This window comes from Phoca vitulina, unplaced genomic scaffold, assembly GCF_004348235.1.
Source record: "Phoca vitulina isolate PV1807 unplaced genomic scaffold, GSC_HSeal_1.0 scaffold23, whole genome shotgun sequence".
NCBI lineage: Eukaryota > Metazoa > Chordata > Mammalia > Carnivora > Phocidae > Phoca > Phoca vitulina.
The window spans coordinates 18,847,612-18,873,467 of NW_022589726.1; the positions used below are offsets into that span (position 1 = coordinate 18,847,612).

At 53.6% G+C, this 25,856-nt stretch overlaps 1 protein-coding gene across 1 annotated transcript in view; it reads left to right on the forward strand.

Annotated features, from left to right (window-relative positions):
* Nucleotides 1-7,787: 7,787 nt before the first annotated feature.
* LOC116642331 (keratin, type II microfibrillar, component 7C) overlaps nucleotides 7,788-25,856 on the forward strand; it is a 34,170-nt gene continuing 16,101 nt past the window's right edge. Inside the window, exons 1-9 of the mRNA XM_032420649.1 lie at nucleotides 7,788-8,171; nucleotides 9,794-10,002; nucleotides 10,717-10,777; nucleotides 10,908-11,003; nucleotides 11,600-11,764; nucleotides 12,027-12,152; nucleotides 12,392-12,612; nucleotides 13,301-13,332; nucleotides 13,801-13,978. Of these exons, the coding sequence (XP_032276540.1) occupies nucleotides 7,788-8,171; nucleotides 9,794-10,002; nucleotides 10,717-10,777; nucleotides 10,908-11,003; nucleotides 11,600-11,764; nucleotides 12,027-12,152; nucleotides 12,392-12,612; nucleotides 13,301-13,332; nucleotides 13,801-13,978 (1,472 nt within the window). The remainder of the gene's footprint in view (nucleotides 8,172-9,793; nucleotides 10,003-10,716; nucleotides 10,778-10,907; nucleotides 11,004-11,599; nucleotides 11,765-12,026; nucleotides 12,153-12,391; nucleotides 12,613-13,300; nucleotides 13,333-13,800; nucleotides 13,979-25,856) is intronic.

The window sequence follows — 25,856 nt, forward strand, 5'->3', positions numbered from 1 at the left end:
AAACTTAGCAGCTTTAAAAATGCAAGAATCTGCAGTCCGGGCAGTGCTCCGCAGGGACGGCTCATTTTTCTGTCCCAAGGAGCTCCTGAACTGTCAGGCGTCACCTATAGACACACGGTGTCCAGAGCAGTGGCCGCTCCAGCCCTCTGCAGCTCAGACCGCCTAAGTGGGAGACGGAGCAGTCTGAGCACCCTCACCGCTTCCAGAGCCCCCTCACAGTGCTGGCCAAGACACACCCGGGGGTGTTAGGGCTGCCGGGGTTCTGAGACCCAGCCCTGTGAGGGGTCTTGAAGGAGAGGAGGTTGTCTGTCTTGGAGTGGTGGGAAAAGCGAAGGGCACGTGTGAAGCAGCTGTTCCCACCGGCAACAAGTAAGGCTGCCAGGGGACAGGGCTGATGTCACGGGGTGCCCAAAGACGGCAGTCAGTGGGCTGCAGTGACAGGGGACTCAGCTTTGGGCTCCATTTAAGGGCCATTTCCAGGGCTTCCCAAGGCGGTCCACGGGACAGGGAGGCAGCTACCTGCCTGGAGGGTGCGGTGGGACAGAGTGCCCTCCAGAATCCTCCAACTCAGGCAGCTCAGAAGCCTTGCCAGAGAGGGACTTTCAGGAGACAGACAGGAAGAAAACTTGGCCCACAAACACTTATAATTACCCCTTTCCTGTCTTCTTCCAGGGGATCACCCAGCAGCATCACACCTGCGTGATGTGCAACCCGCTTCACAAACCGAAGCCCTGAGCTCTGAGGCTCAGAGAAGCCCGTGGGGCTGTGTGAGTCACCCCTCCGCTGCAGAGGCGCCTCAGAAAAGACACCCCCGGACTGCTAGAACTGCCACGCTGTTCCACTGGAGGGCACCCTAGCCTGGCTGCAGAAAGCACCTCAAGCCACCATGTGGAAAGCCCTTTTCCTCCAGGAAGCCTTCCCAGGTTGATTGACACAAAGTGTGGCTTCGCTGACTCTTCCCTGCCTGGATTTTTCACTCTCCCAGCAGCTTCCTGCGAGTGCTCAGCTCACCATGCTGTACCCTCCCTGGGCGGCCAGCAGCCACCACCCACCGCGTGTTAACTTCCTAACAGATCTGGGTACCAGGCTTCCCTCCTGCAATTTATCATATGCCTTGACAGTCTTAGCTCCCTAAATATCTGCTTCCAAGACACATCTACCCGGTCACCAAGCATCTGAAGGCTCCTCAGCCCAGCCCCAGCGGGCCCAGCGAAGCCCCTATAGCTCATCTCCTAGGCCCTTCCCACTTTGTTTATTGTATCTTCCATTTTTCTTTTCCACCTCTTGGGCAGAGAGGTGAGTCTGTCACATGCTCCAGTTCTTGGCACAGTGTCCTCAGGAGCCCATAGAAGCTACTCTCTGTTTTGCTCCTCTGTTCCCGTCGTTTCGTACCCCTCCCCCAGCACAGGCAATGCGTGTGATGTCCTCACGTATGCGCTCACGCCTGGAAAGGACACAGCAGTGTTTGGGGAGTGTGTCTGTTTTATCTCCCGACACGGTATGGTGTCCACAGGTTCTCACTCGACACTATGTCGTCTATAAGTACGACATCGGCTCTGTGACTTCTAACTGCCTTGATTTACGTTCACCCTCTTCTCCCTGTCTCCGTCCAGTCGGTCACCTGGCTTGCCCCAGCTTCCTCCTGCTGCACACAATGCCACCAGGAATTGTCTCCTCCTTGCGGGAGAACGGCTTTCAGGAGGGGGGCTGGGGCTCACAGGGTTTCCACCCGCCTAAATACACTGCATAACGCTGTGCTGCATTCCAGAACACCTTCCCACCCCCCACCCCCCATGAACAGGACCCCACCCTCCCACCCCACCCCCCCGTGCACGGGACCCCACCTTCCCTCCCACCCCCCGTGTACAGGACCCCACCTTTCCTCCCACCCCCCATGCATGGGACCCCACCTTCCCTCCCACCCCCCCGTGCACGGGACCCCACCTTCCCACCCCCCTATGCATGAGACCCAACCTTCCCACCCCCCCATGCACAGGACCCCACCTTCCCACCCCCCATGCACGGGACCCCACCTTCCCTCCCACCCCCCGTGCATGGGACCCCACCTTCCCACCTCCCGTGGAAGGGGTCCCCATCCCCCCTGCTGCTCACCCACAGTCGGTAGCACCCACAGTCTGATCTTCGCCATTCCGATGATAGAAAGACACCTCACGGTTCTAGTCTGCAGCTTCTACGAACTGGTGGGACTCATCCCCACCTCACGTGCTGGTCGGCCACTTGGTCTTTCCGTTGGCAGAGCTGGCCGTGCAGACTTCAGCTAGCCTTCCGCTGGGGCTCCTGCAATCCTCTTGCTGTGCTATAGGAGGTCCTCGCATATGGTAGACGCTGCGCTTTTCCCAGGCTGTCGACTGTCTGTTCCTGTTTTCTCTTTCAGTGAACTGGAATTCTTCATTTTGATGTGTTCGTGTCAATCCATCTTCTTTTTTACCTTGTGGTTTTGGCTTGTAGCATTTGCTTGAGAATTCTTTCCCCGGCCCTAAGTTACAAGGAAGTTCTCTCACACGTTCTTCTGTTTGCGTTATAGTTTTATGGTTCCTGTCCAGGCCTTCCGTTCGTCGGGGGATCTCCCATGGGATATGGTACAGACTGGACTCCAGCTCTCCACTTTTCATGCAGTGAGTCTGCTTTTACCAATCTCGCCAACTGAATAAATGGCCCTTTGCTTGTTGTCACGACCTTTATCAAATACCAAATTTACCTTTTATTAAAGGGGCTGTTTTGAGCTCTCTATCCTGTTCCAGGGGCCCATTTACTCGTTCCTGTGTAAGTACTACACTTTTTTATTACTGTGGCTCTCTGATCCTCAGATATTCTCTTCGATTACCTTTCTCACAACGGACTTTATGATAAGTGGATTTTATTTTTTCATATAAATTTTAGACTGACTTTATCAAGTCCCTCAAAAGAAACCCAGCTCAAATTTTTATTGGGTTTGCCTTGTACTTATAAATTAACTTAGAGGGAATTTGTATCTTTGGAAGATCAGGTCAAATTATTTCTGAATATGATATAATTCCACTTAATCAGATGTTCTTGTATGTTTTTCTCATAATAGAGTCTTACATTGCTCTCCGACATCGGCTCTGTGACTTCTAACTGCCTTGATTTACGTTCACCCTCTTCTCCCTGTCTCCGTCCAGTCTGTCACCTGGCTTGGTGAATCTTGTGAATACTTTGTTGTTATACCGTAAATACTTCATTGTTTTTATCACTCTTGGGAATGGTATCTTCATTTTTCTGTTTCTTTTCTAAGTGATTGTCACCGATCCAGAAAAACACTTGGGATTGCTGTAGGTTGACCTTGTAACCGGCTGCTCATCTCATCTTGTTATTTCGATAGCATATCAGTTGATTTTGTTTGGTCTTCTATGTAGCTGTGCAAACAATAGTTCTTGTCTCATACTTATGCATATTTATCTTCTGAGCCAGGAATTCTAGTATGTTAAGCACGGCATTGACAATAGGCATCCTTGTCCTTCTCCCGGCTTTATGAGAGTGTACCCGAAGCTCATCCTTTAGGTGGGACACCCCCCAAGCTCCCTCGGTGCTCATCCTCTGCCCTTTGAATATTCCTGGGTTCTTCTGCCGTCCTCGGCCTGGCGCTGCCTCCACCTTTCTGACTTCCCCCAAGCCCTTTCCGTCTTTCAAAGCCCAGCTCAAGGCTGGCCTTTCCCACAGTCCCCCAGGTTGCACCGGCTCACAGAGAGCTCCTGCTGAGCCCCCAAGACAAGACACACTCTGTCCATTGACAGTTCTTCATGAACTGCCCTGAAAAACTACTCTAGTATCCATTGGACTCGTGCCTATTTACTGATCTACCTGACTAAGCAGTCAGCTCCCTGAGGACAGGGATGTCTATTAAACTCCTCTTTATACCCGGAGGTACAGAGTACTTGTGTAGTAAATGGTTCTGGAGCCCACGAAGCTGCCACATTTCATCAGCTCCAGCTCACAGGCTTGTGTGCTGTGAGTTCAAGGCCAGAAGGCACAGCTAGAGGCAAGAAGGTTGGAGAACAAAGGCAAGCAAAGGCCCAGGGGATGCCCCACCCCGGGGAGGAGGCCAGTGCGCACTCAGCCTCAGCCTCCCCTGTGCTTTCACATCCCCCACCTCGCTGCATCTTCATGGGGCCCCAGGAGGCTGATATTTCAATGCTCGCTTTGCAGATGACAAGACAAGTTGAGCAGAAATGAACTAACTTGTCACACAGCTAGTGGATGTCATTTGCGTCCACACTTCCTGACTCCCAAGTCCTACTAGTTCACGGAAGCAGCCTCCCCACAGAAATAACACTTCCACAGCCAGGCAAGCAACAGGCAGGCACAACCCAGGCCAGGATAGTCCCCCTGGACCCACGAATCCCACCTCCAGGAATTTGTTAAAGAAATTAGTGGAGATGTGCATCAAGATATATCTTACAAACTTTCATCACAGAGTTGTTTATCAAAACTCCATTAAGAAGGGACAGGGGCACCCAAGTGGCTCAGTCCATTGAGCATCCAACTCTTGACTCTGGGTGTCGGCTCAGGTCATGATCTCAGGGTCCTGGGATCAAGCCCCACGTCGGATTCCACGCTCAGTGGGGAGTCTGCCTGAGGATTCTCTCTCTCCATCTCCCTCCTCTCGTGCTCGCTCTCTCTATATATAAAATAAATAAATCTTTTTAAAAATCCATTAAGAAGGGACAAAAATTAAAAGGCCCATCAATATGAAGGCAAAAAGAAATGGCAAGAGCATCAGTGGGTCAGCAGCACGGTGGACAGGCAGGTGCCCACCAGAAAACCACCATTATGAATAAGGCCAAGTGGTGCTTGCAACCCCAGGGAGGTAGGCAGGAAGCTAAGGACCAGAACGATAGGGCAAGCAGTCACTCCAGGCAACAGGGATGAGGCATCCCCCAGACCGACCCAGAGCAGCTGTGTGAAGGGCAGGCTCAGGGCATAGGCCTAGGCGACCGAACCAGCCTGGGGCTCAACCAGAGTCTTTACAGCCCACGGTTGGGGTGGAAACCAATCCAGCCTGGAGCCCGGGTGGAAGGAAGCAGCCTATTGGGCTGCAGTCCCTTTGTCAGCTTCCTGTCTAAGTCAGTTTTCAAGGGCTCACCCAGTTTGCCATTCTCTTTGTTCTCAGCCACTTACAAATAGGTGCTCTAATTAAGGCTTTCTGATGTGGCCATGATTGCCTTGTAAAGCTGCTGGGCTGTTTTCTGCTTACCAAGAATGGCACTGCCCAACCCGTGCACACCGTCCCTTTGCAAGGCCCTGAGGACCCAAGACCAGTCACCTTGTTAGTATGGGGTGAAGGTGGGGGTGGCACCTGCCCCTCTAGGCACCCACTGAATCCTCCCAACAGCCCAGCAGGGCATGGATGGCCATGCATATTGTACAGCTAAGGAGACTGAGGAAACAGGACTTGCTCGGGGTGACAAAGCTAGTCAGTGTCAGAGCCGGGCTTCAAGCCACACCTTTCTATCTCTGGAGTCCACACTACCATCATCTCCCAATCAGGATGGGGCCTGGGCATGCTCATGGTGCCCCCAACCCAGGGAAGTGGCTATGTTTACACAGAGACCCTCAGTGAAGCGTGCAACTCGATACTGAGCCCACTGGGTTATGACAGATGAGCAGGGTCAGAGGACAGAGGTGCAATGACCAGCAGGGTAACAGAGAAATGTTTCCTGGAAGATTCACCACCTTGCATCCCTCAGCATTTTACCAAGAAATAAATCCCACATAATCCTTGGACACGCATTGAGAACCTTCCAGGTGCTCAGCAGTCCCAGCTGAGACAAAAGGAGAGAAAGAACTGGTGCTTTCTTGGATGTCTGGCAGATGTGTGACCCAGCAAACACTCAGCCATGCCTCCTGCAGAAGTGCTCCAAAATCCCACCGGCCACTCAGCAGGAATCAGCCCCTCCCTCACCCCCTGGCCTTGCATTCTTGGGTGTCTCCCACCCCGGAAGTCCCTATCCCACAGCCCATACCCACAGAGCTCCCACTCCACCCATAAGAATCTGTGAAAATTTATTCATAGGGCCCAAGTGGAGGGGCTGAAAGTATCCCTTGCCCTCGCAGAAAGGACAGACCCTCCCTCACCCTGGGACGTAAGTGGCTCACTCACCCTGAGAGGAGTAAAGAGGGCAAAAGGTGAAGCCCAGGGAGGGTGTATGGAGGGCTATTTTTAGCCCAGACTGGGTCAGCATCTGCTTGTGCCTGGTTAGTAAACAGGTCCGTCGAAGGAGTCATCCTTAAGTACAAAGGCAGTCAAGAGACTTGCTCTTGGAAGGGTTTACTGGCTTAGATCCGTGGGTTCGAGACACCTCCTGGGACTAGGTCCCATTGTCCACCCACCAAAGCCATCACTGGTCCTAAACCAAAGGAATGAGGGGGAAAATCATGGGAGCTTGGCTGTCAGGACAACCACACGAGCTCCCCACCTGCTCTTGCAGCATGGATCCTCAGAGGGGAGGAAGCAATGTCATTTCAAACACTGGTGACCTCCTTCCCCTCATCTCCAGCACCTGTCATCCTTCCTGGTGGGTGCGTACACACCAGTATTCTTCATTCAGCTTCCCTGGTGGGAAACTAAGGGACCCACACATCCCCATATCAGATCCCGACTCAACCTAGGCATCTTGAGACCTTCTCTCCACCTGTGGCTTCTCCCCCTTGCCCACTGGCCAAATGTTGGTGCCCCTATGTGCATGCCACCCTCTCCTACCTCCAAACACCTCAGGTCTTGGCTGGATTCCCAGAACCCAGCCGTGCACAGTTGGCACACGGTAAGAATTTTCTGAATGAATGAGAGAATGCATGATTACATAGTCTAGCCTCCAAATCAGAGCCAGACTCCTTTCTCATCTGCTCCCAACCCTATCCCCACCCCACCCCAGTCCTGCTTCAACCCACCTCCAAGTAGTGTTCCCTGATTCATCTCTGTAGCTCTGGGTTATTCCCCCCCCCCCCCCCCCCCCCCCCCCCCCCCCGCCAAGTCTCCCAGCAACGAGGCCCAGAACTCTGGAGAATAGCCCTGGTTCTCTCGTGAACTCTCTGACTCAGTTTCTCCCATGTCCCATCTAGCATCCCATGACTAGTCTTCCTAGGAATACCCAAAGAGACTATGCTCCCTCCCAAATCTCTACCCCCACTGGCATCCCTGACTAGGCTCTGGGTAAGAACAGGCCAGGAGAAGCTGACATTGACAGTGGGGAAAGGGACATGCTTTAGAGAGACAGAGGAAGACAGAGAAGCCTCCTAGAACAACAGGTTTTTGGGGACATAGCCCGCTGGTTGGGACCGGCTAGACATCCACCCTGAGGCCAGGCCACGGGTCTGGGGCCCATAGCTCGGTGATGCCCCTTCCAGAAAACGATTCCGAGAGCAGGCTCCACCCCAGGTCACTACATCCATTCACAGTAGTCGGAACGTGGAGGCCAACTGATGCTTCCAGGACCCCTTCCCTTTCTCTGCTTCCAGCAGCAATGGGAGGGGGAGAGGCAATGAGGAAGCTTGTTAATAGCTTTGAAGATGAAACAGGCCTGTGGCTGCGGATTGTTGACACAGCTACCCTGAAGAGGCAAGCTGGGTTGGCTCTTAAGAGGCCGGGATGATGCCAAGCCAATAAAATGCATCTGTTGCCACTCTGCTGCGCCTTTTAATGCCGGCCGCCCCTGCTGCATAAAAGGGCCTGCCACAGCCCAGGGAGCACAAGCCTCGGACTCCGTCCTCAGCCAGCTTCGCCACTGTCCAGACACCTTCCTACCTCCAACATGACCTGTGGCTTCAGCTCCGTGGGCTGTGGATTCGGCCCCAGGAACTTCAGCTGCATGTCGGCCTGCGGGCCCCGGCCCGGCCGCTGCTGCATCACGGCCGCCCCCTACCGCGGCGTCTCCTGCTACCGCGGCCTCACCGGGGGCTTCGGCAGCCGCAGCGTCTGCGGCAGCTTCCGCGCCGGCTCCTGCGGCCGCAGCTTCGGCTACCGCTCCGGCGGCGTGTGCGGGCCCAGCCCGCCCTGCATCACCAGCGTGTCGGTCAACGAGAGCCTCCTCACGCCCCTCAACCTGGAGATCGACCCCAGTGCGCAGTGCGTGAAGCACGAGGAGAAGGAGCAGATCAAGTGCCTCAACAGCAGGTTCGCTGCCTTCATCGACAAGGTGGGTGTCCTTGATCACACCCTTCCTGAATCCTTCCATGCTTAGGACTCAGGCTGGGCTCGGAGGAGGGAGTCAGAGGCCGGCATTTATTTGCCCATAGAAGCCCCCAGTCCAGTCCAAAGGGAGAAGCATTCATACCTCTAGGACCACAGACAGACAAGAATATGATCAGGACCTGCCAATCTGATGGGGAAGACAAACTGAAAACCCATTAAGCATGAAGTAGAGGCAGAAACTTTGGTGCTGAGAGCTAACATCTGTTCATGAGCACAGGGCTGCCATGTGGGTAGTCAATGCATTTGAAGTCAAATAGCTGTTGCCATGGGAAGGTGGTGCTCTCTGTGTCGAGGACAGGCCTGTGGGTGTAATACTGGAAGACTGCTTGGAATGCCATAGATCACACAAAGCTGTTTCTCTGCCAGATGGTTCCTTGGCTTCTGAGCAGGGGCCAGAGCGCTTGGTCCAAGTCTGGGGCTCGGGATCCAGGGATGAACAATAGCTACAGTCCCCACTCTCTGGGCCTTGCGAGGAGGCAGGCAGCATATGGTCTAGACACAGTGTAAGCCATCTGCCCTTGTCAGGGTCCGGTTCAACTCTGCAGCCATTTCCCCACTGAATTCAGTGGCAGTGGCACGAGGGGACCAGGGAGAAGACTTCAACTAGGAAGCGGTTCGGGGGCTGGCAAGGGCTCTCTCTCTCTCCAGAGCCAACCTTGAAAGAAGTTACACTAGAGAGATACCCATGAGGAAGGACCAAAAAAGTCTGGAACTCTTAACAACATGAAACACCAAGGATGGTCTAGGAAAGGATTTACCAGGGTTGAGGCAAAGTTTCTAGACAAGGGGATCTGAATGAGGACATGGGCCAGCCTTGTGGCAGGGAGATGGACATGCAATTTTCCTGGGACCCACTAGTCTATCATTATTACAGCGAGAGAAGAGCCCCTGTGGAGCAGAAGGTCAGAGTTTGAGTCTTTGCTCTGTCACTGTGAGCTCTCAGGCAGTCAGGTTAACATCCCTGCGCCTTCAATTCCACACCCATAAAATGAAAGGGCTGGAGCATAAAGCATGCCTGCACTAATATCCCAGGTGACTATTATTCTAATTGCTTTGTTGTTGTAAGGTTTATTAATTGGCACAGACTTCATTTTTCACCTTTTGCAGTCTGCCTTTCTAAAAAGGTCGGCCCACTCATCTGCACGCTGACAATCACACCTGACTTGGTATAGTAGCTGTCCAGCACGCAGGCGCCCTTTCATGCCAGGGCTCATTAAACCTTCTTAGTGAGACGAGCATTAACCTCCCACTTCACAAGGGGGTGACACACTGTGCCCAAGGACATGTCACTAACAAGCAGCAGCAGAATCTGGACTCAGCGTAGTTTAGCCCTTTCTGTGGCACCAGATAATTGCCTAGACAAGACTGTAGTGAGCTCTCAGGAAGGACTTCCAGATGACCCGATTAAGCCGTGGTGTGGTTTTGACAGAACACCTGCCAGGGAGGACTCTGAGTCTGAGAGTTGGGGACCTGCAGGTCCTGGTGCAGGGATGCCCCCACCCTCCCCCCACCTCTTGCCCCTGATCCTGTAAGAAGGGATTCTCAGGCTCTGCCTCTGGGCGGCAGGTGCGCTTCCTGGAGCAGCAGAACAAGCTGCTGGAGACCAAGTGGCAGTTCTACCAGAACCGCAAGTGCTGCGAGAGCAACCTGGAGCCCCTGTTTGAGGGCTACATCGAGACGCTGAGGAGGGAGGCCGAGTGCGTGGAGGCCGACAGCGGGAGGCTGGCCTCGGAGCTCAACCACGTGCAGGAAGTGATGGAGGGCTACAAGAAGAAGTGAGTGCTAGAAGGCGCTGGCTCAGGAAAGGGCTTGAAGGAAGCTCCCAGCACAGGAGCATGTCTGGGTCTGTGGCTGGGACTCTGCCTGAGGATGGGGAAGAACCTGCACTCTCTTACCTTCCTCAAGGCCCACAGCCCCCCAGGTGGCCAGCTTCTTTCAATAACACTCTCAGCCATGAACTTCCCAGGCCACCATACTCCCTGCCTCTGGCTCTGAGCTGGCCTGCCCACAGAGCAAGGGGAAGTGGCAGGCTTGACTCCTGTTGGCTGAACCCAGGAAGGGAATGACAGACAGGGGACCCCACTACCTATAGCAAAGTCAGGGGCAAGGGGCAGGGGTCAGAAGAAAGGAAAATGCAGACCTGGGTGAGAAAAACAGGCACCTCTCCCTCCCCCACCCTCTGCACACGTGCGCGCACACACACACACACACACACACACACGCATGCACGCATGCGCACGCTAAACTTCCAGATCCTTCCTTCCCATCCGCACTGAGAAGCTCAGGGGTGATGTGAGAGTGGGTATTTCAGCTCTCCGGGGTATCTCAGTAGGCCTGGACAGGCAGCCTGATTTGGTCCTGCCCCACTTCTTTTGGAGGCAAGGGGACGAGCAGGGAGAGGGTCTAGGGATCAAGCTCATTTGCATGCACGCTTCGTGGCCAAGTTGAGAGCTGCTCAGGCAAGGTCCTGTCCTTCCTGCCCACTTCAGGTATGAAGAAGAAGTCACACTTCGGGCCACAGCAGAGAACGAGTTTGTGGCTCTAAAGAAGGTGAGTGCCCGAGGCCCAGCCCCACCCTGTGTCCCTGGCCACCCCATCCTCACTGCCCCACCACACTACAGCCAAGCCCTCACAGTGCCCTGAGGACAGCTGGCCTCATAGCCCCTTGAACCCCACACAGGAGGTGGACTGCGCCTACCTCCGAAAGTCAGACCTGGAGGCCAACGCCGAGGCCCTGACTGAGGAGATCGACTTCCTGCGGCGCCTGTATGAGGAGGTGAGGGGGCTCTCAGCCATGGTGGGCATCCCCAACCCCCTGCCCAGGCCCCCAGAGGCCTGCTGACATGGGGACCCGGGCTCGAGGCTGGAGGGTTACAGGGTAGCAAGGAGAGAGAAGAAGGGAGGCAGAGGAGTGGAGAACCGAAAAGGGCAAGAGAGTGCAATCCCCGGGACAGCTGTGCCTTGGGAAAGCAAAGCAAAGCCCACACAAAGCATCACACAGCCTCAAACCGCTTTCTCTGGCAGCCAATAGACTTCCTTCCTGGGGTCAGGCCAGGAGAATGTGAACCGGGCCTGATGCACGGTCTGGGCCCCTGGGAAGCACCCACAGCATGCTGGTAGGGGGACGCAGCCTAGGCTCACCTGGGCCTAAATATCCCAGGAGCAAGCATTTGAAAAGTGGTTGTGTCTCCCTCTAAAAGGAATTAAACTTATCTGTACATAAAGTCATACAATTTCATCAGAGAATTATCTGCTCCACACATGAGACTTCGGCTCCAAATAGGCTAAAGAGATTATAGGCATCAGCATCTGCACGTGAAGAAAAGCCCAGATAATGTGCTGCTTCTTCTTCCCCTACTCCCACCCCCACAGGAGATCCGTGTTCTCCATGCCCACATCTCAGACACCTCGGTCATTGTCAAGATGGACAACAGCCGGGACCTGAACATGGACTGCATTGTGGCTGAGATCAAGGCTCAGTACGACGACATCGCCAGCCGCAGCCGGGCTGAGGCCGAGTCTTGGTACCGCAGCAAGGTGAGGGGCATAGGACACCTGCCTCCTAGACATGGCAGTGGCAGGGAATCCAGGTATATAATAACAATCCCTCTTTTGTCTGGGGATTCTGACCCCTAAGATGGTAACAGAAGGGCAGACAGCTCTCAGGTTATAGTGGCTGGGCAGGGCTGCCACGTATGGTTGCACAGGCTGAGCACTTACAACTTACCAATCATCTGTGGTGTCTGAGTGGGTGGGAAACTGCAATCTGAGCCTCAGGAGCATCTCTGCTTCCCCCCAGTGTGAGGAGATGAAGGCCACGGTGATCCGGCACGGGGAGACTCTGCGCCGCACCAAGGAGGAGATCAATGAGCTCAACCGCATGATCCAGAGGCTGACGGCCGAGGTTGAGAATGCCAAGTGCCAGGTAAGTGTTGCCTGGGGCCTCTCCAGGGTCACACAGGCAGTATGTGTCCCCAGTGGATCTCACCATTCATACTCCAGCCCATTTGCATGGCTAAAGTCCTTGGTTGTAGTCCCTTGGGGGTACCTGGCTGATGACGGGGAGAGGCCTGTTCTTGGGGGAGGGGAGAGACTGGACACATCCAGGAAATGGACAGAGAGACCCAGGACCATAACACACCTTGTTCTCCTCTGGGCCCCCAGAACTCCAAGCTGGAGGCCGCAGTGACCCAGTCGGAGCAGCAGGGCGAGGCGGCTCTGAGTGATGCCCGCTGCAAGCTGGCTGAGCTGGAGGCCGCCCTGCAGAAGGCCAAGCAGGACATGGCTTGCCTGGTCAAGGAGTACCAGGAGGTGATGAACTCCAAGCTGGGCCTGGACATCGAGATCGCCACCTACAGGCGGCTGCTGGAGGGCGAAGAACAGAGGTGGGGCCCAACCCAGCTGCCCCAGGAATTATACTTGCATAGATCTGCCCACCTTTGATTCCTCCATATCCTAGTCAGTCCTTAGAACTGACCCCCAGCTAGACTCTGGGGTCTTGAAATCCCAGATCTCAAAAGACTGGAACTTGGACATAGCATACAGAGAAAAAAATGAAGGCCAGTGTCACTGTGAGGTCTAGAGTCACAGAGACCCAGGTCCTTGCTAGGATAGAACCTGGACACCCACTCTCTCAGTTAGAACACCCTCAAGTTATTCCATCCCCAAATCTTGCAAGATAAACTCCCTGCCTGGTTTCTAGGAGGTCACCTTGCCCAAGGGTAGAATTGCTGGCCAAACTGTGACCCTAGCCTCATGTGACTGCCCAAGAGGACTTTCCTCTTCCTAAAGCTGAACCTATCCAAGTATGCCACATATGGTTGTTCAGGCTGTGCACTGCACAAAGACAGCCAGCTGAGGAGCAAATCAGAGCTGAAATCCAGCCCATAGTCTGCTTGCCAAAGAGTGTGGCCTGGCATTGCAGCAACTGCCAGAAAGATACTTTTTACAAGTTATACAAAGGCATAAATATAGGCCAGAAATACACCTGAGATGATCCATTCCAGCACAGGAAATTTGAGGATCTCATTCTGACTTCTTTCTCTTCCCCTTTCTTACCTTTTCCCCACTCAGGCTGTGTGAAGGTGTTGGAGCTGTGAATGTCTGTAAGTATCCTGAGCCCTGAAAAGGAAAATTTTATGTTGGGCCACAAGAATTTTCTGGCTATGAGTGTATAGAAACACTGGGGGGAGCGTTTATAATAATTCCCCCAGTAAATGGGAGTAGGTTGGTCACGCAGCAGGAGAGACTGAGTTTAGCTCACAGGAAGAACTGGACAGCATAAAGGGGGTTGGGGAGGGGAAAGAATAACAGGTCACTGCAGGAAGGAACCTGAGCTGTCAAGCTGATGCCCGGAAAGAGGAAGGGACTTGCCCAAGGTCACAAACAGAACTAGTCTCAGAACCCGGGGCTCCTGGCTCTCAGGCTAAGGTTCCTTCCATGCCTTCAGAACTACAGCTGAAGGCCCTTTGCGTCCTTCCCGGGAGGCTTAGGCAGAGCAGGGAGGCCAAAGGAAGGGGCCCGGATGGGGTGGCCACCAGTCGGACCTCCTGACTCTGCCCTTGTTTCTACAGGTGTCAGCAGCTCCCGGGGCGGGGTGGTCTGCGGGGACCTCTGCGTGTCCGGCTCACGGCCGGTGACCGGCAGTGTCTGCAGCGCCCCCTGCAGCGGGAACGTGGCGGTGAGCACGGGCATGTGCGCGCCCTGCGGCCAGCTCAACACCACCTGTGGAGGGGGGTCCTGCAGCCTGGGGCGATGTTAGGCAGCCCCAAGAGAGAGCCAGAGACGCCCCTTCTGCCTGCCAGACGCGCCACCGTCCCCACCTCCAGCTGAGAAGCGCGGTGCCTCGGTAGCTCTTGCCCTCGTGCTTCGAGAGTACACCACGCGCCTCCTTCCCACCAGCCACGCCTCTGCTCACCTTGTCCTACCAGAAGCGGCCCCTGCCTGGGCCTGGACCCTCCCCTTCCGCTGTGTTAGCCTCTGGCCCCTCCCACAGAGAAGGGCTCGCCCTGCCTGGAAGGGGGCCCAGCTGGGTGCCGCCCTGCCTCTCTGGTCTCTTGTCCCCTGTTTTCCCAATAAACTGGGGGACCCACTTTCTGTGCTGTGATGCCTTGTCTTCTTGGAGTGAGCCCCTGTCCACCGACCGCTGAGCACCACGGCCCAGCGAGAAGGCCCGAGGGCTGGGGCGGTGCTGGCCGGTCCCAGCCTGGACACCTGCAGGGCCTGTCCCCACATAGTGCCATCCTCCCCTGGCCAGGCAGTGCTGACCATGCTGTCAGCACCTTGCACCTGAGCCACGCCTGGCAGTCTGGGGTCGTCTGGGACTTATTCCTCTGACTGGTTCTGAAGGGAACCAAAGGAGGTAGTGGGGTCTTCTGGAAGGCTGTGTGTGTGTGTGTGTGTGTGTGTGGTTTTAGCCTCCTTCCCCCACACATACACCCCATTTTCTCGGCACACCTTCCCTCCCTCCCCTCCCCACCACCACACACATGCCCTACAGCGGAAACTGCCAAAAGCACCCACAGCCACCTCAGGTGGCCACCCTGTGTCAATCCGGACTCCACCCCATCCCATGCCCACTGCTGCCCACCAAACCAGGGGAGATGAGACCCTTGACACTCACCTCTTGCCCACTCTTCCCGCCGCCCATCAGCACACCTGGGACAGCCTCCCTGAAAGCCCCGTAGCTGGTAAGAGAATACCATCTACTGACTTTCTCAGCTACCCAACACACTGCTCTCAGCCTCAGACACCTCAGAGCTTCCAGCCCAAAGCTGAAAGGGCTCCTCTGCCCCCTGTATGGCCTGAGCTCTCCTGTGCAGTCGACTCCCTTCTCACTGACCCTCTTCTTTTCTACCTCTGCCCCAGCCCTACCCAGCCCCCATGCTGACCACCATCCTCCAGGCCCTGCTCCTTCCCACCCATCTCCCCAAGCTGTCGTAGGAGGACCTGCTACCTTCCCTCACTCCCTTCTAGAATCTCTAGGGCCCTCTCGGCTCCTCCCCCTCACCCAAGCCCCCTCGGCTCCCTGTGGCCCTCTCTCCCTCCCCATTCCTGCGCCCTGAGTCTCTGCTTTCCACTGCCTTGTTCTGTCTAGTTCTGCCTTGTTCCAGGTTCTCGGCGGCTCCCCGGCTGTCCTGCTCCCTGGCTCACATCCCTCACCCAGACAACCTTGCTCTTGAATGTTCGAGTGCCGTGGGGCGCTTCTCTCACCTCTCTGCCAGGGCAATGACATCAGTCTCTGGCCTTCGGTTACCACCACAGTTAATGGCCTTCCTGGTTAAAATCTTCCAACCACACTTTTGAGTCCTAATGACTCTCTGCTGCCTCACTTCACTCCCGAGCTTCAGACCCGCTTGCCCCAGTTCCTACAAGTATCTCCACTTGGCTGTCCTAGAGATATCATCTAACCCAACAGACCTTCCAGCTGAATTCACCATCCCACACTCTCTCCACCAGAACCTCCTCTTTGTCCCCTGGTAAGATCATCAACGCAGTTGCCCAGATCCGTGATCTCCCCATGCCTGCACCCTCACCCTCAACACAAGCTAACCCCCAAGTGCTTTCCTTTCCTACCTTCTAAGTACCCCCCTAATCCGACTCTTCTTCTCTCTCTCCGCGGCCACCACCCACATTCCAGCCACCACCATCTTGGCTGGAGCTCTGCTCTTCTCCCCTTCCAACCCACACAACATGGCAGCCAGAGGTCTTTATAAGACACAAATCTAACCTTTCAGCGGGTCCCTACTGCCCTCAGGATGAAGCCCAGACTCTTGAATGTAGCGTACCAGTCCCATATATCTGGCTCTGACTGGTCTCTGCCTCTCCCCACTCCCCACCACCTCCGCCATCCCCCCCACCTCTGGCTCAAAGTGCCCTGAACTCATATCCAATGAGGGCTGGCCTTGGGGCTCTGCAAGGGCCTTTCCATCCTGACCTTCTTGGGCAGTGACTCTGAACTCTGCTCTGGAATCATCACGCTCCCTGCCAGCCTTGGGAGGTCATCCAGGTGCCACCGGGGGATCCCAGGGAGACCCCATGCCTCTGCACGTGATGTACCTTCCTTCCACCCTACCAGCTTGAGGCACTAGGCAGGACTGATGCTGCATACTCTCCAACTATTAGAGCCTCCTTTTCTGAGTCCCTGAGCCTCTGCCACCATGGCCACCTCTCCATCAAAGAGAGATGCAGCCACGAAGAGGTCTGGGACTCGGTACTAGGAGTAAAGGAGAAGCATGGTTGGAGGATTCTTAACCAGGGCAAACTGGTTACCTCCTGAATGAAGTAATATTGAAACTGAAGCCTAAAGGAAGAGCAGGAGTTGATTTATTCAATCAACAAATAATTATGGAGCATCTGACATGTACCAAGTACTGGTATACAAGCCTGGGTACATATAAGTGATGGAAATAATCGCAGATGCCTGTCCTCTGGGACGTTTATATTTTATAGCAAAAAAAGTAAGCATAAGTAAGGAGTGAACCAGGAGGAAGAGATGTGCTCCAGACAAGGGGAAGAGTATATGAAGAAGTGGGTTGGAAAAAGAGCATGGAAACATCCAGGAATTCTCTTAAGTCCTAAGGCTGGTGGGGAGGAGGGGGACTGCTCTCTGGTGCCCTCTTAAAGCTTAAGATGAGCCTTTCCTGCCTATACTCTCCTACCTCCAACCCCAACTCCACCCCAGAAAAGCTTTCTTCACCCATGGCCAGGCATCCCTCATTCCTACTTCCTTCCAGGCACTTTTTGCAGCATCTTGCAGAGGTAGATGGTCTGGGCCAATTCCAGGCTCCACGGAGAGCCACGTGCCTCCTCTCTGGGAGGTTCCCATTGACTTCGAGGAATATGAGCTATCTGGATGTCAGATCCCCATGGGCCAACAAGCCTGAGGCACGGCCAGTATGGGTAGTGACCATACCCAGAGTATCAGTCCCTCAGCATCTGCCCAGCCTTGCCCGGTAGCTGATTCAGTTATCACCCCAAAACATGGAGAAATTGAGGTTCCCAAAGCTGAAAAGCTTTTGATGGCCAAACTAGGACAAGAACCCAAAATTCCAGACTTTCAACACCCAGTCTTCTACCCACCCCCCACCCCCGCTATTTAGACGCTTGGAATGCTAGGCTGTTAGGATACCACAGTCATAGTAATAACAATAATAATAGCAGTTTTTGAGTATCAATTATGGGCCACACTATAAACTTTTATCTGTATGGCTTCATTTAATGCTCCTGTGGTAGCTGTCTTCAGAAGCGGCCCCCAGATATCCCTCTCTGTGCATGCCACTCCTCTTCTCAGAGATGGAGCCTCTTTCCCCTGCCCTGGATCTGGGCTGGCCCTGTGACTGCTTTGGCCAATAGAATGTGGTAGAAGTGACATTGTGGGGCTTCTGCGCCCGGCCTTAAGAGGATTGGTAGCACATGGAGGAGAACAGAGGCTCCTGGCCATCAGCCCCAGGTGAGCTCTCAGCCCATGGTCAACACCAAATGTCCACCACATGAGCGAAGCCATTCTGAACATACAGGAGCCCCAGCCAATAATATGAAGCAGAAGAATCATCCAGTCAAGCTACACGATCGTGAAAAATAGTGTTGTATTAAGCCGCTAAGTTGTGGGCTAATGTTTGTACAGCAACAGGTAAGTGAAGAAATCAGTACCTGGAAGTAGGCGCAACCATAAGCAAACCTAAAACCTGCGACATTGTGAAACCGTGCCCCCCAGATTTCACGAGATGAAACGCACTGGAAATGTAAAGCTTGTTTTTCAGAGAACTGTTTCTCCCTAATCAGCTACTGTGTCTTTGCAGACCTTACTGAAAATCCACTAGCTGTCTCTGCAGAAGCTCCAAGTCAACTGGTATGGTTCCAGCCTGGGAACAATGCAGGGCCCTGCCTTCCTTACTGGAGACAAGGAGCCCATCCAGTATGTACCAGCTCTCAGAGCAAGCCCATAGACCCTCCTCCTTGTCCCGAGATAACCACTTAATGCTTAATGGCAGGGGCAGAATTTTGTGTTCTTCAGATATTAAGTGCCTGCCCCAAAGTGAACATGGTATGTTTGTTACATTTATGTTTGCTCAGTGCGCATGTGCCACCTGTTTTCGTGAATACTTGTTAAGTTTCCCAGCTCTTTCCATTAAGTTGTATATAATCTCAACTCCTATGATTGTAAACAAACTTGTTCTCTCCCCCTTCAAAGAGGTGGATTGGAGGCTTGCCATCCTGTCCACTCATTTGGCTGCCTCTCTAATAAACCTTTTCCTTGCTGCATACTCGATGTCTCAATGATCAGCTTTGCTGCAGGGCGGGCAAACGAACTTGGGTTTGGATACAGCTGGTTTGGGGACCAGGCATCAGGCAGTCTGAATGTCCTCAAGGAAGCCATTAGTGGAGGCGGGAAGGACAATGAGGAAGTTATTAGTAGATGCTATAAAAGGTGACCCATATTATGTAGTGGTGACAAGTTTGGCAGGACTATTGCCTGTAGCGAGCAGAAAGACAAAAAAGGACATCTAATGGATTTGTGGACCTGGCTAAGGTTTCCAGGTAGAAGGATGAAAATGCCGCTGGCTTCTCTTAGCCACCTACGATAAAATACAAGAGGAGAGAAATGCAATAGGGAAGGAAATGTTCAGCTTTTTAGCACAGTCCAGAAGAGACAAGGACAGTCTTTCCCATCAGCAAAAGGTTCTCCAAGTAAGAAAGGACCTCAGAGCAAAGATCAAACACAAAGCACTGCTAGTAAATCATACCCTCCAGTAAAAGTCAGATGAAGACTGTGACTGTTAGACCCTCTGCTGAAATCTCAAATTTAATTCAGAGTCTCCTAGACTCACTCAGCTGACCAAAAGTTTTCTAAGAATCTTAAAGGCAACTTCATAGATCCTCCCAGCTAAGCAGCAGGGCTTCAAAGAATCTTCGGTGTTGTCCCCAAGCATGATGACTCACAGCCCAAGGGTGGGAGGAGCCTACCTCAAAGATATTTGTGGGGATAACTTTTGTCTAACAAAGCCCATTATCATTTGATACACCAGAAACAACATTTTAAAAAGAATCATAGCAGTTCTCACTAAAAGGAATAGCGATGGTTCAGAATGAAAATGGGCCTCTAGGCCCCTAACCTCCAGCAGGCTAAGAAAACATGGGTTATTTATCATGGAAAAGAAAGAACAACCCAGAAAACGGAGCCAAGATCCCAAAGGATAGAGCCAAGAACAGAGAGGAACCACTTCTAGGGAGCAAAAGTAGGCCCTAATGAAACACACTCCCTGCCTCTGCAATGTGAGGGGTGAGCCGTGCCTGCCTGACTGTACTTGGAATGGCTTTGAATCAGTGACTTCTAAATGCCCCCAGTTTTTCCTCCCCCTAATGGGAGTCCCTACTGTGGCTATCCTGTCCCTATCTCGCCATTGCATGACAGGTGTGTGGTGGACATAAAAACACAGGTCTTCAGGTTGAGGTAAACCACAATGGGAACCATGTCCCAAGAGCCTTGTGCATACTTGGATCTGATCCAAATCTTGAGATCTTGAACTTCAAGCTGATGTCATAATGCGATGAAACTCCGAGGGATTTGGGGAGGAGTGAGCACTCATTCTTCAGCAGGGAAGACATGAATTGTTGTGGCCAGCAAGGGCACCGTGGGACCAACAATTCTTTCCTCTCTGTATGTGAAATCATCAAGAGATGGAGCCTGATTCCCCTTCCCCTGAATCAGAGCTAGCCCTGTGACAGATTTGGTCAATAGAATATGGTGGAAGTGACCTTCTGAGGTCAGGCCTAAAGGGGACTGGCAGCTTCTGCCTCCTTCCTTCATTCTTCCTGGAATGCCCTGAAAAACCAGTCACCGGGCTGTGAGGAAGTCCAAGCAGCCACATAAGAGAGGCTCATATGGAGGAGAACCAAGTCCCTGTATGCCACTTATCAATTTATTGTCTCTCAGCTCCAGCTTTAGATCCATCATCGCCTGCTCTGTGAAAATTTAGAGGGGCCCTTTAAATATTTTTTTGTCTGCTGACCCAATACTGAGTTTTGCCAGTAGAGGGCGCGGGAGAGATCTTGCAGGAGGAAGGGGTTTTCCTTTCCGGTTCCCGCTCCCTCCTCCTGGCAGGTTCCTGTTGCACCACGGTTCTCCAGCACTCGGCTCTTGCGGCGTGGTAGCTTCCCTACCACAGTGCATAGTGATCAGCCCCATCCTGTAGCCAGCAGCCTCCAGTATCCTCCTTGGGTGGCTTTGAAGTGGAGACGTGTCTTCACGAGCAGCTTTCCCTAGCAACACAGAGGACAGAATTCCAGCAAGTTCAAAAGGGTGGATTTCCAGCCAGTTCTGCCAGTATAGCCCCGCTATGTACTATGAGTCTTCAACAAGATCTGGACCTCGGCCACAGGGCGTCCTCTTCCATGGATGTGCTCTCTCAGGCTTAAGGGTAGGAGCTGCCCCTTCTATCTGCAGCTCCTGTATGCTTTAGATTTCTCGCTTTTTCCTAGTCAATCTCTCATTACTCTAATCCCCTGTTATAGTTAATAATTCTTTATATTAAACTTTATCTGTTCACATTTTTGTCTCCTGATTAGACCCTGACTGGTACGCCCTGATCAGCCACTCTAGCTGGGTTCCCAGCCATGTGAAACGAGACTGTTTTGGACCTCACAGACATCCTAGCGCCCCAAACAACATCACATAAAGTAGAGGAACTTCCCCTTAGCCCACAGAATCATAAGGAATGGGAAAACAGGTTTCCCTGCTATCTGAACACAGGGCGTTCCTATGAAACATTTCATAAGCTGATATGACATTAAGGAAGAAGTGTTTACCATTAATTTATATGGAAAAATTTTGTGAGCATCCCAGACTCAAAAATATAGCCCCTCTTAGGCTTTTCTGCTACCTTAGGACACATCTTGCTAAGAGCGCACAAAATAAATCAAGATAAAGCACAGATGCTCACAGACACAGTTCAAAAAGCCGTGGCAGCTTGATGTTGAGGTGCTGAGTGTAGTTCCCAGGGAAGAAGCTTGGGGGCGCCACTCTCACTGCTGGGCTGTGCGCTGCCTCTCTAACAGCTGGCTGCAAAACAGATGCTGAATGCTATATTTGCTTTTCACTTCTTTTTGTAAAAGGGAAAATCCTCTTTGGATTTCTTTCAATCAGTGAAAACAGGTAATACGGTCTATGTCTTTTGTAAAAGTGAAGAGTTGAAACGACAGTTTCAAAAAGCAGAGGATACCTGTATTGTTTTAAGCCTCTAAATTTTGGAGTGGTTTGTTACAATCAATAAATATCTCACTACAAACCAGTAGGTGTTGTTATTCCATTTACAGATGAAAAAGCTAAAGCTGAGTGAGAATTAGTGACTTGCCCCATTACAGAGGAAGTAAATGGCTGAACCAGCATTCAAACATAGGTTTGTATTGACAACACCCTTTTAAATACGTAATCTCACTTAGGGAGCCAGAAGGGACCTTAGGAATATTATCCAACCTCCTTCACTCTATAGCCGAAGAAACTGAAGCTCAGACCGTGGAAGGAGTTTGCCCTAAGTCACACATCTGGGAAATGGCAGGGTCAGGACTCTGAATTAGAAGCCTACTCCCAACTTTAAGCCCAATGCCCTTCCTCTCCCCACAATTGCTTGTCTCACACTCCTTCCTTCCATTCTCATCTTCATACGTTTCCTCATGCTCCTTCCTCTCCAGGAATGCCCTTGGGGGACAAAATCATCCTGGTCCAGAATGCCTACAGCATATTTGGTCTTTTCTAGAGATATGTTTTGTTGTCACAATTGGGGGGGCGGTGCCCTTGGCATCTGGTGGGCAGAGGCCCGTGATGCAGCTAAGCATCCTGCAACGCACAGGACAGCCCCCAACAAAGAATGCTCCAGCCCAAAATGTCAATACAGTTGAAGCTGAGACACCTTGGTCTAGAGAAATCCATGACCCCACAAGATCCCCTGCGTCCATAGGTTCTTTTTTATTTTCTCAAGGCTGAGGTTGCTCAAGGCCAGAGGGGCAGCACCCACTGAAGTGGTCGTAACTCAGTGCATGGGGAGGTTCCTGAGGAAATCTCTGGCAGGGAGCTCCTGTCACAGGACAACCCCGGCATTTTCAAGACTCTGAGTCACCAGGTTTGATAAGCTACAATTAGTTTATTGGAAACACAGAGTGAAACAAAGGCAAAGAAACAGACTGGCAGTGGAGACATGGGCTTTGACGAAACCTCTGCCCGCAGCCCTGGAAAGAGGTGCTCTTCCCTCCCACGGCTCATGGCCCTCACAGAGTTTCAGGAAAGCCACCATCAGCGTTCCCCACCTCCATTCCACAGGTTCAGGCACACTGGCGGGTTCCCAGGAAGTGCAGACAGCGGGATTCTGGGGCCCACCCTGTCCCTGCAAGCCTGGGTGAAGGGGTCAGGCAGGACGCGTGAATCCAGCGGAAAAAAACAGAAGGCAGAAGAAAGGATGAATCCTGAAGACAGCAAAGCCACTACTAGGAAAGGCTACGGAGAGAGGCCAAGGTGCCGCCCCAACCTCTCCAGGGCTCAGGGCGCCCGGGGGGGATGGCACACGGAGGGAGCGGGTAGGGAGGCCGCGCAGAGTGCGCACATCTGGCCACCGGCTCTCGGGGTGGGGGGGGCCGGCGGCTGGCGGTCGTGGGGCGGCGTTGGCGGGGCGCTCGGGATGCGGGAGGTCCTGGCCGGAGGGTGACGGGGATGCGCGCTGGCAGCGGCGGCGGCCCCCTAGCACTTCTGACAGCTCCCGCTGCTGGCCGGGGCGCACGAGCCGGTGCCCACCACCATGTTGCCGCTACAGGGGGCGCTGCAGACTCTGCTGGTGACAGCAGGGGCAGCACCGGAGGCGCAGAGATCGCCACAGACGACGCCACCGCGGGAGCTGCTGACGCCTGAATGGGGGACAGAACACATCAGGCGCGGCCACAGCGGGCGGCTGGGGGGGCGGGGGCTCAGCGAAACCGGCCCTCCCCCAGGACGTGCCCCCCGCCCCCAGCTGGAGAAGGGGGAGGCTCGCACTACTTACACACATTCACGGCGCCGACGCCCTCACACAGCCTGTTGGGAAAGGAAAAGAGACAGAGGTCGGTGCCGCAGGCCAGCCTCCGGGCCCCCGCGGCCAAGGCGAAAGCGAGGACTGTGCCCTCCTCCTGGACACTCGCTGAGGGGAAGGGGCGGGAAACGGGCCCATCTGGAAGCCGTAGCCCAGCCCCCACGTGGGCTCTGGAGACAAGGCATCATGTGTCTGGTAGCCCTCGGTAGCCCTGGAATCTCAGATTTGCCCTGCCTCCCTGGGCCTCCCTCCTCCTGGGAATATCTTAACTAGATCCCCTGTGAGCGTGGAATCCATGGCCCATGTAGGTGCTTAGTGCCTGCCACATGGCTCACAGTTCACACATGCTGGTTTCGATCTACTTGTAAACACATTTCAGGGCCGCAGATTTGACTTCCTAAATCTGGCCCGATTGGTGGTCTCTGGAACCTGGGCTTCAGGAAGGCAGACGTTTCCGTCTTGTCTTTTCCCCACTGCGGAGTGGACAGTGCTTACAACAATGTTTGGCTCCATAAATTACTGTTGGCAAAATTGAATGGGATTTTAGAACCCATTTAGAACAGGTTCAGAGACTGTCTACACAAGTTCCCTCATTTGACAAATGGAGACACTGAGGCCCAGAGAGAGGAAATAACCAGTGATAGAGGCAGGGCTACGATTCAGGGCCCCTAACTCCACGCAGCCCTCATCTCCTTCCCACACAACACATTTCCTTAAGGGAAACAAATGGGAGTCCCTCTGATAGCACCGTGGCAAAGGGTTGACAACATCAGCTTCAGACATGAGGAGAATCCGCAGCCCACCACGTACTCAGCCCATGCCCAGGGTTCACAGGGAACCCACACCAAAGCTTCTGAGCTCACCCCAGGGGCCCAGTGCGGCAGAGGGATGGGCCGCTCAGTTTCCAGTGCTATCTCCAGGCTTTCTTGAACTTCCAAACTCAGTCTTGAAAGATTCTTCGTTCTGGAAGTCTCCACTAATGAAACTCCCCAGGCCCAGTGAGCCACGGGGCCTCTGAGCTCTCCAAACCAATTACTTGAGATTGTGGCAAGTCTCACCATGGGACCACTTTGATTCCAGCTATCAAACCTGTGTCCCCGTCTCCCCACTGCACAGCATGCTCCCAGGGGCTCCCTCTGCCTCCTCACACTGCACTCGCTTCTGCTTGAGAGCGGGGGCCTGGCTATACACAAGAAGAGGGAGGCTCAGGGAGTGAACACCTGACCAACCCAGGGGCAACATTCTGGGAGTGATGTCCTCATAGGAGATGAGCAGCTGCCCTCCAGCCATAGGAAGGCTGAATGGTGAATGGGTCTTCCCTGCCATGTCCAAAACTAGCAATAAGCAAAAATGCTAGAACAGGACACAGCTGCCTCAAGGGACAAGTCCCTGCTATCTGTCCACCCTCGGTCCTACCTGCTGCGATGGAAGACCACTTAGGGGGACCCACTGTAGTTGGAATATATAACAGTGAGTTGATAAAATCCCCTGTGGAGGTGGTCATTATGGGATAAATATAAACTGCCAGGGTGGGGCCCAGGGCCAGGCTTGAGAGGAGAGCTAGAGCCTGGGTTATGTGCAACAAGGGCCAGGAAGGGAAAAGCACTTTCAAGGGAAGGTGGCTACAAGCCCAGGCTAGGGTTCTCAGGAACAACAATCCCTATGGCCTGAGTCCTGGCTCTTGCGGGAGCAGATTAGCAAAAGGTTCCAATCCCATTTTAGCACATAGGTGGGCATGACTGACTCATAGAGGGCCAGAAACATACCAAAAGGACTTACTCATTACCTGTAAATGGAGGATGGGGAGATTTGGAAATGGGAGTCCAGTGATGCCAGGAGGCACATGGCACACTGGGAACCCAGGCAAGGCTGGGAGAGAAAATAGGCTACAGTACCCACCTCTGCTCCTCGCCCTCCAGCAGCCGCCTGTAGGTGGCGATCTCGATGTCCAGGCCCAGCTTGGAGTTCATCACCTCCTGGTACTCCTTCACCAGGCAAGCCATGTCCTGCTTGGCCTTCTGCAGGGCGGCCTCCAGCTCCGCCAGCTTGCTGCGGGCATCACTCAGAGCCGCCTCGCCCTGCTGCTCAGCCTGGGTCACTGCGGCCTCCAGCTTGGAGTTCTGGGGGCCCAGAGGAGAACAAGGTATGTTATGGTCCTGGGTCTCTCTGTCCATTTCCTGGATGTGTCCAGTCTCTCCCCTCCCCCAGCTGAGAACACCCCAAGAACAGACCTCTCCCCTTCATCAGCTGAGTCTCCTCCAAGGGACCATAGCTAAGGGCTCTAGTCATGCAGATGGGCTAAAGCATGAATGGTGAGATCCACTGGGGACACACACTGCCTGTGTGACCCTGGGGAGGCCCCAGGCAACACTTACCTGGCACTTGGCATTCTCGACCTCGGCCGTCAGCCTCTGGATCATGCGGTTGAGCTCATTGATCTCCTCCTTGGTGCGGCGCAGGGTCTCCCCGTGCCGGATCACCGTGGCCTTCATCTCCTCACACTGGGGGGAAGCAGACATGCCCCTGAGGCTCAAGAGGCAGTGTCCCACCCACTCAGACACCACAGATGATTGGTA